The following is a 15,000-nucleotide window of genomic DNA, read 5'->3' on the forward strand; positions in this document are numbered from 1 at the left end:
TACATACATACATACATACATACATACATACATACATACATAATTCCAAAATGTGTTGCATCAGCGGCACAAACCTGCACTCAGCCAATGTCGCTGCTCAGCTCAGAAGATTCGGATCTGGATCCGAATCTGAGGATTATTAAAGTGATTCTTCACCATTGAGTGATAGGGCTAAGGCTGATAGCTATCCACTATAGTGGTGGTCCACTATAGTGGACCAGCCAAGTCACACAAAAAATCTTTGGGTGGTATTTCCTGTTAAATGCAGGCATCCATGCTGGATCAATTGCTTGGGGGATGTGGAAAAAAATGTGGGTGGATGCCACCCTGGATTTTGACCTTGAAGGTCATTTTCAAGGTCAAATGTACCAAAAAAAAGGGTAAAAACAGGTATTTTCTCTGTTATTTTTTTACAGCATTTTCTGTTGCATGTCGAAGCAAGCATCCGTACTAAATTAATTGCCTGTGGGATGGCCAAAAATATAAGGGTGGATGTCACCCTGGATTTTGACCTTGAAGGTCATTTCAAGGTCAAATTGAACAAAGAATAATGTTTAAAATAGGCATTTTCTCACTAACTATACTAATAGGTGAATACACAAGTGTCTTTGGGCATGATTTGATGTGCTTGATATCCTGCAAATGTTTAAGTGTTCACTGGCCTGCAGGACTGCAGCAGTCAATGGCGTCACAGCCACAGGCAGTGGTGCACTTGAGGTCCTGTCTGTAACAGCTGCAACGAGCAGTTCTGCACTTTGATTTGCATCCACAGGTGACAAGTTGGATGCAGGCACCTGGAACAGATGGCAGCCTGGTCATGGTACTCTTGGTACTCTTGGCAACATATGGAGAATGCTGGTCTCGATTATTTGTGGACTGAATCCGGCGTGTATGCCACAAACACTACTGAGACCATGATGGAGGGAAAAGCATACTACCGTGCTGTCCGGGGTCACAGGCTGACCTATGAAGCACTTTGGCATATCCTGTGGCCACAGTTTGAGATGTGGTTGGTAGAAAATGGTCATGCCGATGATGCTAAATTCAAGGAACTGGCCCAGCTGGTGTCTCAGAAGTTCAGACAGAAAGACGGTAACCAGGACGATCTCAACACATACCAACATCCAACATCCAAGACATCCAAGGAGGTACCAACATCCAAGACCTCCTGGAAGAATTTTCTGCGCAATATGCAGAGAACCCAAACTACAGATTCTGGTTGACATACATGAAGATGGTGGAGGTCTTGTTAGACTTCATCCGAGCTGAAAGGGATGGCATCTGGAACCTGCACCTGGAGGCATTCGCTGGAATGCTACCGTGGCTCACAATATATGACCACACCAACTATGCACGATGGGGCCCAGTCTACTTGGCTGACATGAAGGGGCTAGAGAAGACAGCACCAGAAGTACATGCAGAATTTCTCAAAGGAAACTTTGTGGTGAAGAGAAGTCAACAGCGTTTCAACCAGGTCCCAGCTGATCAAGCCACAGAGTGGATCAACAGAACATGCAAGATGCACAACGGCATTATTGGCATCACCAGAAACGACCAGGCCAGGGACAAGTTCTGCATCACATGGTCAGAGCGCTCACGTATCTCCCACGAGACGAGGTGTCTCTTTGACCTTGAAGACGACGAGGAAGAGACTACATTTGTACGCTCAGACACTCGTCCATCCAGCATGAAGCGTGATGCTGATGTCAAGAAGCTGATGACACAGCTAGTCAGATTCGATGTGTTGAAGATGAAGGCATCAATGGCTTCTGATACAACAGAAGATGTAGAAGAATCAGAGATGACTGCCAGGGCCTCACTTGTCTCTTTGGCAACCAATGACATCGCCCCTTGCGAAGTGGAGACTGATCTGTTGACCGCACAAGACAGAGGGAAGCAGATGGTGATCAACAATGTCAAGCAACGGCTGATTGATGAAACAGGCAAGTTTCATGATGTCCTCAAGAAGAACAACTCGAAGACGTTTGCGTACCTATACAAAGCAAACGTGTCCACAAGGCAGAGTGTGCAGTCGACCATCAAAGCTGACCGAAAGCTGATGCAGCGGCTGCTGAATGCCGTAAATGGTGGCCGGATAGTAGAGATGCTAGAGGTTCTGAGGCATGAGCTTTCTCCAGTGCCGCTGGCATTGGCTAAGCCAGGGGGCATGATGAACTCCACACCAAAGGCAGAGCTGATTAATATTCTGTCAGCTACAATGGAAATTCCTTCCGAAATTCCAGATGCTGACATGAAGGCATGTGTCCTGATCGATGGCCATGCCCTCATCCAAGCGATGGGAAAACCTCATGGGTGCCACACATTTGGTGACTATGCTGCCATCATCCAGCAGTCAGTGACGAGGCACTTTGGTCAGCACACAACAAGGGTCGACATTGTGTTTGACCGCTACATTGGAGTCCACTCTACAAAGGCAGCTACAAGAGCCAAGAGACTTGGGAAGAAGAAGCCCATACAGAAGATCATTAATGGTCCGCAAGTCCCACTCCCGCAGGTCTGGAACCAGTTTGTTGCATTGGATGAGAACAAGGCCAGCCTTGCACGCTTTCTTTCAGAATCCCTCATGAAAAGTGCGAAGGAGCTGCCACAAAGATACGAGATGGTCGTAGGAGGCGGTTTTCGCTGATGTCAAAGATGCAAGATGAACCAGGAGAGATGACGTCAGACTCCATGGAAACCACGAAGAAGCAGACACAAGGCTGATCCTGCATGGATGCGAGGCAGTTGCTGCAGGCTATGAAAGAGTGCTGGTGATCTGTAGAGACACTGATGTCATGGTACTCTTGGTGCACTTCCCGACGCCGAAGGCATGCCAGGTATGGATGGTTTCAGGCACTGCTAAGAAGCGGAAGTGTTATCCACTGCACACCATATCGGAGAAGCTTCCACAGCATTTGAAGGAGAACCTGGTCAGCTTCCATGCTCTCACTGGGTGCGATACGTCATCATCCTTCAAGGGCCATGGGAAACAATCATGCTGGAAAACCTTCCAGAAACAGCCAAATCCTGTCAGTGGGGTTGGGCGTGATGGAACCCTGGAGAACGTTGAGCGGTTCCGTTTGCCACCTGTATGGCACTGCAGAGCAACCCACCATTGATCACGCTCGGCTACATCTGTTTGCTAAAGGCAAGAAGGGCCTTGAAATGCTGCCCCCAACGAAAGATGCCCTGGAGCTACACATAGCTCGTGCTAACTACCAGGCCAAGATATGGTTACAGGCAGACCAGGAGAACATCATAGTCCCCTCTCCAAGTGAAACACCAGGATGGAAGCTGGAGTCTGGTAATCTGGACCAGGCTGCCATCTGTTCCAGGTGCATGCATCCAACTTGTTACCTGTGGATGCAAATCAAAGTGCAGAACTGCTCGTTGCAGCTGTTACAGACAGGACCTCAAGTGCACCACTGCCTGTGGCTGTGACGCCATTGACTGCTGCAATCCTGCAGGCCAGTAAACACTTAAACATTTGCAGGATATCAAGCACATCAAATCATGCCCAAAGACACTTGTGTATTCACCTATTAGTATAGTTAGTGAGAAAATGCCTATTTTAAACATTATTCTTTGTTCAATTTGACCTTGAAAATGACCTTCAAGGTCAAAATCCAGGGTGACATCCACCCTCATATTTTTAGCCATCCCACAGGCAATTGATTTAGTATGGATGCTTGCTTCGACATGCAACAGAAAATGTTGTAAAAAAAATGAGAAAATACCTGTTTTTACCTTTTTTTGGCCTATTTGACCTTGAAAATGACCTTCAAGGTCAAAATCCAGGGTGGCATCCACCCACATTTTTTTCCACATCCCCCAAGCAATTGATCCAGCATGGATGCCTGCTTTCGACAGAAAATGCCATCCAAAGTTTTTTTAGAGCACTTTTTCATAAATAGCTGGTCTACTATGATATATAGCAGGATATCTCAAAACGTTATGGATGGATTCGGACAAAACTTGGTGGACAGGTTGGGTGTGTGACACGGTCGAATCAATTCGATTTTGGGTAAGGTCCCGACCCAGATCCATCGGATGCAAACAAACTGTTCAACCTGGCGGAGGTATGCTCTCCACCGAGAGCCGTTCTAGTTGTCCCTGCGTTGCTGTTTGTTTTATCGTCCAATTTTGCGTGTTATCCCGTACCTTGTGCTGTATTGTCAAATTTGTGCCCCTATCAGTGTTTGGCCTACTCACCCTGGCCTCTGCTAGTTGGTGTGCAAATTATATCTCTGCTCTGATGCCGTGTTCCTTATTCCGATTATTTTCTCCCAATTATTGTCCTTTCAGCTTCCTCAACTCTATCCAAGTCCCTCTCCTCTCTTTAAAAAAAAACAAAAAAAAACTAGTAAGTTGTTTGTGCAGACCAGCTTTTTGATACCTAGGTTCCATAATAAAAACCTTGTATTGGGGTCAAAGCCAGTGGCCAATTGCAAGTTAATAGTAGGATAAAAACAAAGGGAAAAAATAATACTTTTTTTCAACAAAAAAATTCATAAATTACATTCTCAATCTGTCTGTAATTTCTGTCTTTAATTCTTTATCCCTTTCTTTTCTCAATATGTACAAACTGAATGTTCATTTAATGAAATACTTCTTCTTTAAAAGCTTTGAAATGCATTTTAAAATGTTTCACTTTCCTTATTTCTCCATCAAGACCACTCCACAAGTTCTTCGTCATCATGATATATTATTCCCTTCCTTCTTCAGGATTATTTTCCAAACCCGTCTCACACCTAAACAATTGATCAATCAACCCTCTTCCCATAACTACACCACCACTTGCCTTCGTGTCTTCAACAGTCCTTCTTTCCAACTTAACTCCGTATCTTCCCCCTTCCCTTCCAGCTCCCCACCGTACCGCACCATCCCAGCTCCCCCTCCGCTGCACTTCACCCATCCACCTCCTCACACAACACACTGCACCTTCCGAGTTCCCCCTCCCTCCCCACCAACACCGCACCCTCTCAACTTCACCCCTGCACCGCATCCTCCTAGCATCACTCCCCTTCCCATCCCCCACTACTCCCTGTCCTAGCTCCTGTCCACATTCCTGCACCCTGCCAACAATGCCTCCTCCCCTGTGCCTACTTGTGTGGACCTCAAACATCCGAGGCCTCCCAATCCAGGCCGCTGCTGATAAACCAGACATCTGTTCAACAGAATCCTTCCAAACACAGGATGTCCCCGACTCATTCGTGTCTGTCCATGGCTAATGTCCTCCGATTTGGTAGGACCTGCTTCTACTCAGCCAACAATGGATGGAGGCCCTCAATCTCAGCCATGAGATCAGGGCTGTCTCTCTAGACATATCTCAAGCTTTTGACACAGTCTGGCAACCAACGTTGTTCTCTCTCTCTGCTTATGACATCCAAGGCAAACTTCACACCTGGCTCACTAACTTCCTCTACTCTTACAGCCAAAGTGTAGCTCTCAAAGGAATCCTCTCATCTCTCTCCCCTCCCCCACCCCATCTATTTTCTTAACAATCCTCTTGAAGAAGTTCAATCACGCAAACATTTGGGCCTCTCACTATAAGCAATCATCTTTCTTGGGTAAACCACACGTCTAAGTTGGCCACAAGAGCCAGTCACCGACTGGGCATACTCTTATAAATGCAAAGCTCTTCCTTGGCACACCTGAACTATTCTCCACCAACAAAGTCTTCATATGCAGTTTGATGGAGAACTGCTCTCCCCTTGGTGGAAACCAAGGCCTTCAAGATCATTGGAATCTCACATGATGAAGCTGAGTCTTATGGGCTCATCACTTCACCATTACAGACAGGTCTTCTTCCGTCTCCTTTCTGGTCTTGCACCCTCTGCTCTTTCCGTGATTTGTGCTCCCCACCCCCCAGTGTTCTGCATGGTGCACAGGGTCAACCAGCAATCACCGTCTAGTAAAACTACCTAAATCCAGGATCACTGCACACCTCCACTCATTAGTTCCATTTTTTCTCCCGCCTGTGGAACCAACCTCCACATTCCTTTCAACCTCATTCTTCCTTCCATTCTTCCAGCCAAGAGCTGTTCACCACCATCTCAGGTCATCTCCCCACCCAAATAAATTATCTTTTCTACCGCATTTAGCACTCCACCCCCCAACCTCTTTTCAAACTTCCAGTTTTTCCTTGCTGAGGGTTTGCTTCCGTATCCATCTTGACAACCAAAGCCTCCTTCCCTACCCCTTAGTGGTTCAGTTTGGCATTTTTAATATGAAATAGCAAAGCCGAGAATCACCCTTTATACCCTTTATAACTCATTAGAATTACCCTTATAGAACCCTTTAGAATAAAAAAAACGGTAGGTTAGAAAGGTTCTTCTTCATTTTTGACAGATGGACGGATGGACATAGCCAAATATTGAAGTGGCTTCACCGCTTGAAAACATAAAAAGGCACTTCACATGTATCAGGGAATGTAGGTGTCCAGAACAAACTCTACAATGTAAGTTTAAAGCATTCACAAGAAGCAAAAATGAAACTAATGAGCAATTAAAGATTCCAGATAACCATAGGTCTTGAGACTCATTAAATGACATAACAACCTTTCAAAGTTCATCAAACACAAGTTGGCTCATTAGCTGTTTCTCTACGAAATACACACAAAACAAAATTTACACACCTAACATGTTGGCCTCTACGTTGTTAGCAGAGGAGTACTTGAGCAGTTCACACAGGAAGGACGTAAGGTACCGAAAGACGTTCGCATGTCGGGCAGGCAGCCAAGAGATGACCTGCAGCATAATCGCACGAGCAAAACCCTGTACAACAAAGTGGTCAGAAAAACAAACTATCTGCGGCTCAGGTGATTGTGTCATAATATTGTTATGTCTGGGGTGGAGCAAAATCTAGAGCTAGGTAGATCTGTATAGGTAGGTATTCGACTGTCGTGGTAGGGAATCTACCTGTAATAAGTTCTTCATGTTTAGGCGTTTGTCGGGGTAAGATGTATAATTGTGGAGCTACCAGGAGATTCGTGTGATAGTTAGATAGGGACTAAAAGATAACGCCCTGTGAGTCTCACCTGGTCATCAAACCCTTGTCCATTATGGCACTGCAAACCACATAAACACTTAGTTAGGTCCCGAGCACAACATTAAATAATTCCTCCCCTTTGACATGACTTTGGAAGAGAATAGACGGGAAATCGGGCTGGAACACCGCCACAATCGGCCGCCAACATTTACACCTCCGCAGGGCCTACGAACCTCGCATAGCACATGCTATGACCGGTGACCACGGAGTCGGGGGACGGGAGCGGGAGTGAAGAGAGCGGCAGTGACGCAGAGGGCGTGACCTGGACGAGCCGGGAGCCGGGGGAGGCTCTGATAGGCTGAGGAGTGCGCCAATGTGACGTCATCGGCCAGGGATATTATTGAGGGTCGGACGCCATTTGCAGTAGTCCCGGTGTGAGTTGAAAGCAGAGCAGTTCGGAGGTGCGCTGAACCGAGTGCAGTTGAGTGGAGTCCCGGTGCGAGTTGAGATGAGAGCAGAGCCCTGACTTGAGTGCAGAGAGAGAGAGAGCCCGAGTTGCATTGGCAGTGCGCAGTTTTGCAGTGAGCAATTGAGAAGCGAGTTGGAGGGACGAGACGTGCAGTCACACCTGTGTTCTCCCCGTATCTGTCTTTTCATGCTTCGTGTGGGGATCGATCTTGGGTGAAGCCACTGGCCTGCATTGGGTGCCTTGGAGCTTGGTGCACCGACCTCATGGGTGGCGAGAGGATCGGAGCTTGGGAGCAAGGCCTCGTGGGTGCATCGGGGCCGTGGTGGACAGCAGCCGAAGCCAACGACGAGACAGATAAGCCGAGCTCGCGTGTACACTTGACATAGAAGACGTTTTTCTTTTGTATTCATATCCCCTCGTCTCGTGTTTGCTATCAGTCGTGTGGGGACGTCCCGATTTAGGATATTAGATTTACCGGCACGTGCTTTTTCCTGTCTTGTTTTTATTTAATAAATCCTTATATTATTTTCTGTATATATCTGAACGCAGTTTCCTGGGTGTTTGATTTTAATAGGTAAGGCTGTGGAGCTTTCGCTGTGTCCCGCCACTCCGCGCGTTTGTGCTTGATTGGAATCCGCTATTGAGTTTTCGCGGGGTTAAGTCGAGGGGTTAAGTGCCAGGGAGGGCCTTCCCCAGGTTAGGGTAGTGTGAAGGAGCTAAGCAAGCTCGGGTGGCGACGTTCAGTGGTGGAGATGCGCAGGTAAGTAGGACCTGCTAGGAGAGCCACACGACCCAGCACCGAAATTGTGCGAGGGCACAGGCAGAAAAATCGGGGGAGTGAGACCCCAAAATTGGGAGCGCGCCACAGTATGTGCAATGGGAATTGGTTTTTAGAACCACATAGAGTAAAGATGGCCAATGGATTGGCAGGGCAAGACCCCGGGTAGTTTAAAGAGAGTTAATGTCAACACATTGTGTTGATATTCCATCTCTTCCTCCTTAGGAGGGATTGATGACGAATTTGGATTAGGTGATGGGAAAGACAAAACGTAGAGACGAATTTGTAAAGGTGTAAATTGTGTAAATACGGGGTAGGGGCAAGGGTAGAGTAGGTGACATGGAGGGTGACGGATGCTAGGGACGAGCTTTCTCAGCTCGCTCTCCCGCGCCCTTCATGTCGCATTGCCTTGTTTTTATGTGTACCCTTGCGCCCTTGCCCCGCTAATCTGCTTTGTCTTCCTTCCCCACTCATGGACCATGTTCTTTGTGTCTGAGGGGAGTGTGCAGGTGCCCTGGATTGTGCGCCCACACCCTTGCTGCCTCCTGCCTGCACTGATGCACCATATGGACCACACGTTCTGTGGCCTGGCCCCTCTGCTGAGACCGACCATTGTTGCCAGCGGTATCTGGCTTGCGGACCACTGTTTTAAGTGGCATCTATGCCCAGCAGTAGACCACCGGAGTTGGCCCTGCTGGCCATATATAAAAAAGCAGACGCGGTTTGTGCCCTTTTTATTAACAACATCAAGCAAGAAGATCAAGCCAAGATGCATCGGCCCAGCAGAGAAGCAAGAAGACATCATTCATCATTTTATTATTTTTGAAATGTTTGGTGCATTTTCATGATGGTGCTTTTTGGAACATTTTTTTATTATGGTGCATATTGGTACATATGGGTATGGTGTATCGGTGCAGTGCATGGCATTGGCATTTCCTCTTATCAAAACATCTTCTCTTTTTCCCACAAAAGACAGGTCCTGGGTTCTAGTTTTGTAAATAATCAAATTATTAGTGTCTTGTAAATAATGCTCCCCACCGGCTCTATGTGTAGTTTGATGACCATTCCGTAATTTGGTTAATTGTGCGCATGAGTCAGTTAGATTAGGACGCAACGCAGCAGGGGGGGCATATCTAGTGTTAAAACTGTCGCACTCAGGATAGTAGGTTAAAAGTAGAGGGTAACCACACCTAAGTGTCACATTAATTTAAAAGATAGCCCTTTTGTTTCGGCTCGGGTCGAGCCTGGAAAAAGGGAGGGTGCAGTGTTGCGGTTTTGAGAACCCACACTTTCTTGTAAATATGACATTATTAAAGGGTTAAAGGTTGCACCCCATAGTTAGGCCACAAGCAGCACGTAGGCCACCATAGGATTTCAGTTATTTCATTAGTATGTGTTAGATAAGGCCGTGTTTCCAATAGTTGAATCTGCGGTGTCAATCAAATAAGAAGTAGGCCCCATTCTGTTCATTTTGCAAGCCTCCCTCTCCAAGCGATGCCATTACGCGCCCTCCAGTCTGCCCATGGCCCTCCCAATTTGTTACGCGCCTTTGTTAGCAGCGTTCGCTGCCTTGAGCTGGAGCTCGCTCAAACGCCGCCATAAGCCACGTGGTGAGGCCCAGAAAAAGGGGGCGGAACGCCAAGAAGAAGGTGTGGCCACGTCATCCAGCCGTCAAAGGCGGAGCCGGTAAGCCCTCACCAGCCAACCAGGGCTGAAGGGACATCGCCAACAGGCGTGGTTTTGGGTTCGCGGAGTGATCGCTTGGCGAGTTATAAAGGCGAGCGCAAAGCCCTTTCACAGGACTTGCGCGGAGAAGGATTGGTGCGCATTACAGAGGACTGCGCGGGGGACTTGCCAGCGAGCACATTTAGCAGGAGACTCATGCGCCGGCGTTTGTTAAAGAGGACGTGTTGGAAGGGTGGCTTGGAGAAGGACTGAGAAGAAGAAGGGCACGCTTGTTAAAGAGGACATTGGGGAGAGAGAGGGCGTTTGGCACAAGTGTGCATATATTACATACGCAGGACACCAGCTTCCCCCCGCTATATAATTGTCCGGTCGCGTTCAACTACACGCGGAGCTGCCTGCCGGGTTTCGCCGCTGGACCGGAGCCTAGACACCATCGCCGGACCCTCTACCTGTTCCACCCTACCATCTACAATCCCCGTGTGAGTGTGTATGTATGTCCTGGGTGTTAAGTTAAGACTGCCATAAGACTGCCCCGTGTGCTGCTTCTTCCTCTTCCTATCCTGTACATTCTTTCATTTCCTCTTCTTTCTGTATATTTGTAATAAATTGCCTTGTTCTTTCTTGGTTTCCTCTTATCCGATCGCATCCGTCCTTTCTCTCATTGGGTAAACGTGGCACGATTAGGAACCGCTCAGAATCGGGTTTAGTCACTTTGTTAATAGCTCGGATCGCGGATTGCTATCCGCTCGGCATTTTCCATCATATCCGTGGTTCGAGCAAGAGTTATTCCCTTGTTTCCGGCCTGCGTTAGTAATTAGGTAGTAGTGAACCCCTAGGCCTAACAAACCCTACCTAACGCCGCGCCGGGAAGGACGGTATAACGTCCAGGACTCGGGTCGGCCAGATAGAAGGACAAGGGGATTAACCCCCCCCCCCCCCCCCTTGATAAGGGGAGAGCCGACGTCCGAGATCTGTAACAATATATATATATATACAGACTTGGCATTTAATATGGAATATTTTTTTGTGGGGGTGAACTTACTTTTCAAGATGACTTAGAACCAAAAGTTAATTGGAATTATGTTGAAATTATTCTAGATTTTGTTAATGTGACCTTTAAAAGAAACAAAAACCACATTTGACATTTCAAAGCAAATAAATTGATCCTTGAAAGTGATGGAAACTGATATCGAACTCAATTCACGGACAGTACTGTGTTAAACTTCTGTGCGTTTTCCAGAAGTATCTCTTTATTTTGCACATTATAAAGCCAAAAACAGCCAATTTTTTTTTTAACAAAAACAAAAGTTAAATTACGCCTGGGATTACGGACAGTAAAATTACAGTTCAGTACTTCGTGTAACCCCCACAAGCATTCAGGAGAGCACGTACACGTTGAGGCATGCTGTTCACGAGATTTGCCAAGGTTTGGACAGGAATCGCTTGCAATGCAGTTACAATAGCCTGCTGAAATTCACGCACAGAGGCAGGCTGCTGGTCCAAGTTGTCGATTTGACGCGTTAATTTTGCCCACAAGTTCTCAATCGGATTCATACCCGGGGACATGGCAGGCCACTCCATATTGTTACATATTTATGTGAATGTATGTAAATTACCATTCAGGTCTTTGCTTATCCGTGTGTAGTAGATTAAGGGTTGTTGTGGTTGGATGGTCAGGAGCCCTTCTGAAAAAGTGTCTGGAAACGGAAGTGACCGGAAACGGGAGAAAAAAAGGAGGAAGAAAAGGGACGATTATTCTTCTTCCTCGCCCCGCTCCGACGAGAGGTGGGATCGACCTTGCGCTGCGTGGGCAATTGGGTCTACGTCCGGGATCTAAAAGTGTATTTGTATAAAATAATAAAATAATATTTTTATTAATTAAAATTTATTAATTAAGTATTAATTGGAAAATTTTTGGGGAAATTGGGGTAAAGTCTTGGGTGAAGGTTAACAGGTGTTAACGATAGTCACCATGGCGTTTGTGGCACAGAACTTTGCGGTAACACCGAGTGAGGCACAGTTCCGAGCGTTACTAAAGTCGGACCTCTTGAAATTGGCCAAACATTTTAACTTGGAGGTCCGAACTAATTTGAGGAAGGCAGAGTTGCAGGCCACGGTGATACAATCTATGGTGGGATTAGGAACATGGGACGAGTTAGCCTGGGAGTGGCTACCCGAAGAACCAGAAGACGTTGAGCTCCGGAAACTGGAGTTGCAATTACGGAGCCAGGAACGGATCAAAGAAGAAGAAAGGAAAGCAGAAAAGGAAAGAGCAGAAGAAGAAAGGAAAGCAGAAGAGAGGAGAGAAGAGAAACAAGCAGAGGAGAGGAGAGCTGCAAGGGAACTCGAAGCAGAGGAGAGAAAAGCAGAAGGGGAAAATGAAGGAGAGACATGACAAGACCTCGCAGATAAGGAATTTCAGTCCTCAGGACCGGGTGTTAGTATTGCTGCCCGTTCCAGGTCAGCCCCTCCAGGCTAGATATTTCGGTCCTTATGCAGTGGAGGAGAGGGTGAATGAGACAGACTACGTGGTGACCACTCCCGACCGACGGAAAAAGCGACAGTTGTGTCACGTCAACCGACTGAAGAAATATCATGAGAGGGAACCGGTGGAAGACGTAGTTCCTGTCTCACCTGTCGTACCGGTGAAAATGGACGGAAACGCCGGTGTGAAGTTTGATAACTTGGATGACCAGGCCTGCCCCAAATTGACGAACACCGAAGTGTTGAGTCATTTGGATGAGAAGTTAGGTCATTTAACAAGGGAACAGCAAGGACAACTGTCCAGCCTAATGTTCGAATTTAAACATTTGTTCACAGATGTACCTGGTCGTACGGACTTAGTATATCATGATATCGAGGTGGGGGAGGCCACTCCAGTGAAACAACACCCCTATCGGATGAACCCGGTGAAGATGGAGTATCTTCGGAAGGAGATGCAATATATGTTGGACAATGACATCATCGAACCAAGCAACAGTGAATGGAGCTCCCCATGTGTGTTGGTTCCGAAACCCGATGGCAGCTTCCGGTGTTGTACAGATTTAAAACGGGTGAATGCAGTGACCAAGACCGACTCCTATCCGCTCCCGAGGATTGACGACTGTATTGATCGAATAGGCCCGGCTAAATTTGTTACCAAATTTGACTTGCTGAAAGGGTATTGGCAGATCCCTCTTACCGATAGAGCCAAAGAAATCTCAGCTTTGGTCACTCCGAATGGGTTATATCAGTACAAGGTCCTCCCTTTTGGGTTGAAGAACGGGCCGGCTACATTTCAACGACTGATTAATAGGCTCATTGCAGACCTGGAGGGGGTGGAGGCATATCTGGATGATGTAATCATCCACACCATGACCATGGAAGACCACATTAAGCAAATCCATGCATTTTTTCAGACGATGTCCGAGGCAGGTCTGACCATCAACTTAGCCAAGAGTGAGTTTGTAAGAGCACAGGTAGTGTTCCTCGGCCATGTAGTAGGGCAGGGTCAAGTACAACCAGTGACCGCCAAGGTAGAGCTATCGATCGCTTCCAAGTCCCAAAGGGGAAGAAAGAGCTGATGAGATTCTTAGGTATGGCGGGGTGGTACCGGCGGTTCTGTAAGAATTTTTCGGATGTGGTAGCCCCTTTAACGAGTTTGTTGAGAAAGGAGACCCCATTCGTTTGGGATGGCAAATGTCAGGCGGCCTTTGCCCATGTCAAAGCGATACTAATGAGCTCTCCGGTCCTAACCGCTCCGGACTTTCAAGCACCTTTCAAGTTGGCCGTAGATGCAAGCGATGTGGGGGCTGGAGCGGTCTTGTTACAGGAAGATGAGGATGGGGTGGACCACCCCGTGTGCTACTACTCCAAAAAGTTCAATAAACATCAGGCAAATTATGCCACCGTGGAGAAAGAGACCCTGGCTCTCCTGCTAGGGCTTCAACATTATGAGGTGTATTTAGGAATCACGTCCTTTCCCATAAAGGTCTTTACGGATCACAACCCCTTAACTTTCATTCAAAGAATGAAAAATAAAAATCAGAGGTTGATGAGATGGAGTTTGGCTTTGCAGGGGTTCAACTTGGAAATTGAACATGTACGGGGCCGGGACAATGTCGTGGCGGACGCTTTGTCCAGATTGAGTTAATCTGGGGGGGGTGGAGTTATCTGGTTGGTTTCTCCAAATTGGCCGGCAAAGAAAGTTTTCGCTGGGTTCAAACTTTCTTTCTTGAAGGGGGGGAGTGTTACATATTTATGTGAATGTATGTAAATTACCATTCAGGTCTTTGCTTATCCGTGTGTAGTAGATTAAGGGTTGTTGTGGTTGGATGGTCAGGAGCCCTTCTGAAAAAGTGTCCGGAAACGGAAGTGACCGGAAACGGGAGAAAAAAAGGAGGAAGAAAAGGGACGATTATTCTTCTTCCTCGCCCCGCTCCGACGAGAGGTGGGATCGACCTTGCGCTGCGTAGAAAAGCGGCGTTCCGAAGCCCGTCTGGCGAGAGGAGTTACCGGGACGTGTACCTGCCCGGTGGAGACGTCAAGTTGACGTGGGGCCGTGCATCGACCCCGCGTCTGGCACCGTTCGCGGCACCGTCTAAACAGACGCGTGCGGGTCGCACGTTGGGGCCTAACGCGCCTTGCAAGCGGCGTGGGGCTTTTGGCTTGCTCTACCGTACCCGCTTCGCGTGGCCACGAGGGGCTGCAGCCACGGTGCCTGGTACGATACCTGCCCGGTGGAAAAACGTCCACCCGGGGTTCGTTCAACCGCCCGAGTGCGGCGACGCCGACCAGTATCTTGGTCAGGAGGGGCCCAGAGACATTGTGAGGGGCAGAGACCAAAAGGGGGTCGTGAGTACCGAAGTGAACACACATATATAAGATGGCCATCTTAATCATATAGGGGATTGATTGTGGATTGGGAATTGTTGATGGTTGTTTGCTATTGATTGCTCGGGGAAAATCTCCGTGGTTGTATCATTGAAATTGTATGGTGTCATTACCATTGAAATATATCCTTGAACATCAGTTTTCTCTTGGGTGGAATTCATATGGATTGCGTGGCGAAAGCGCATATATAATACAACTTTCTGGC

The 15,000-nt window shown here is 47.5% G+C and overlaps 1 protein-coding gene across 3 annotated transcripts in view; it reads right to left on the minus strand.

Annotated features, from left to right (window-relative positions):
• LOC137427038 (inositol polyphosphate 5-phosphatase OCRL) overlaps positions 1-15,000 on the minus strand; it is a 112,863-nt gene that overhangs the window by 4,395 nt on the left and 93,468 nt on the right. For 2 of the 3 annotated variants that reach the window (XM_068116158.2, XM_068116160.2), the window contains one exon: positions 6,638-6,749. The exons of the other annotated variant lie outside the window; for it this stretch is intronic. In XM_068116158.2, the coding sequence (XP_067972259.2) occupies positions 6,638-6,749 (112 nt within the window). The remainder of the gene's footprint in view (positions 1-6,637; positions 6,750-15,000) is intronic. 3 annotated transcript variants of the gene reach the window in all.

This window comes from Myxine glutinosa, chromosome 5 (genome assembly GCF_964187855.1).
Source record: "Myxine glutinosa chromosome 5, kmMyxGlut1.1, whole genome shotgun sequence".
In the NCBI taxonomy this organism is placed as follows: domain Eukaryota; kingdom Metazoa; phylum Chordata; class Myxini; order Myxiniformes; family Myxinidae; genus Myxine; species Myxine glutinosa.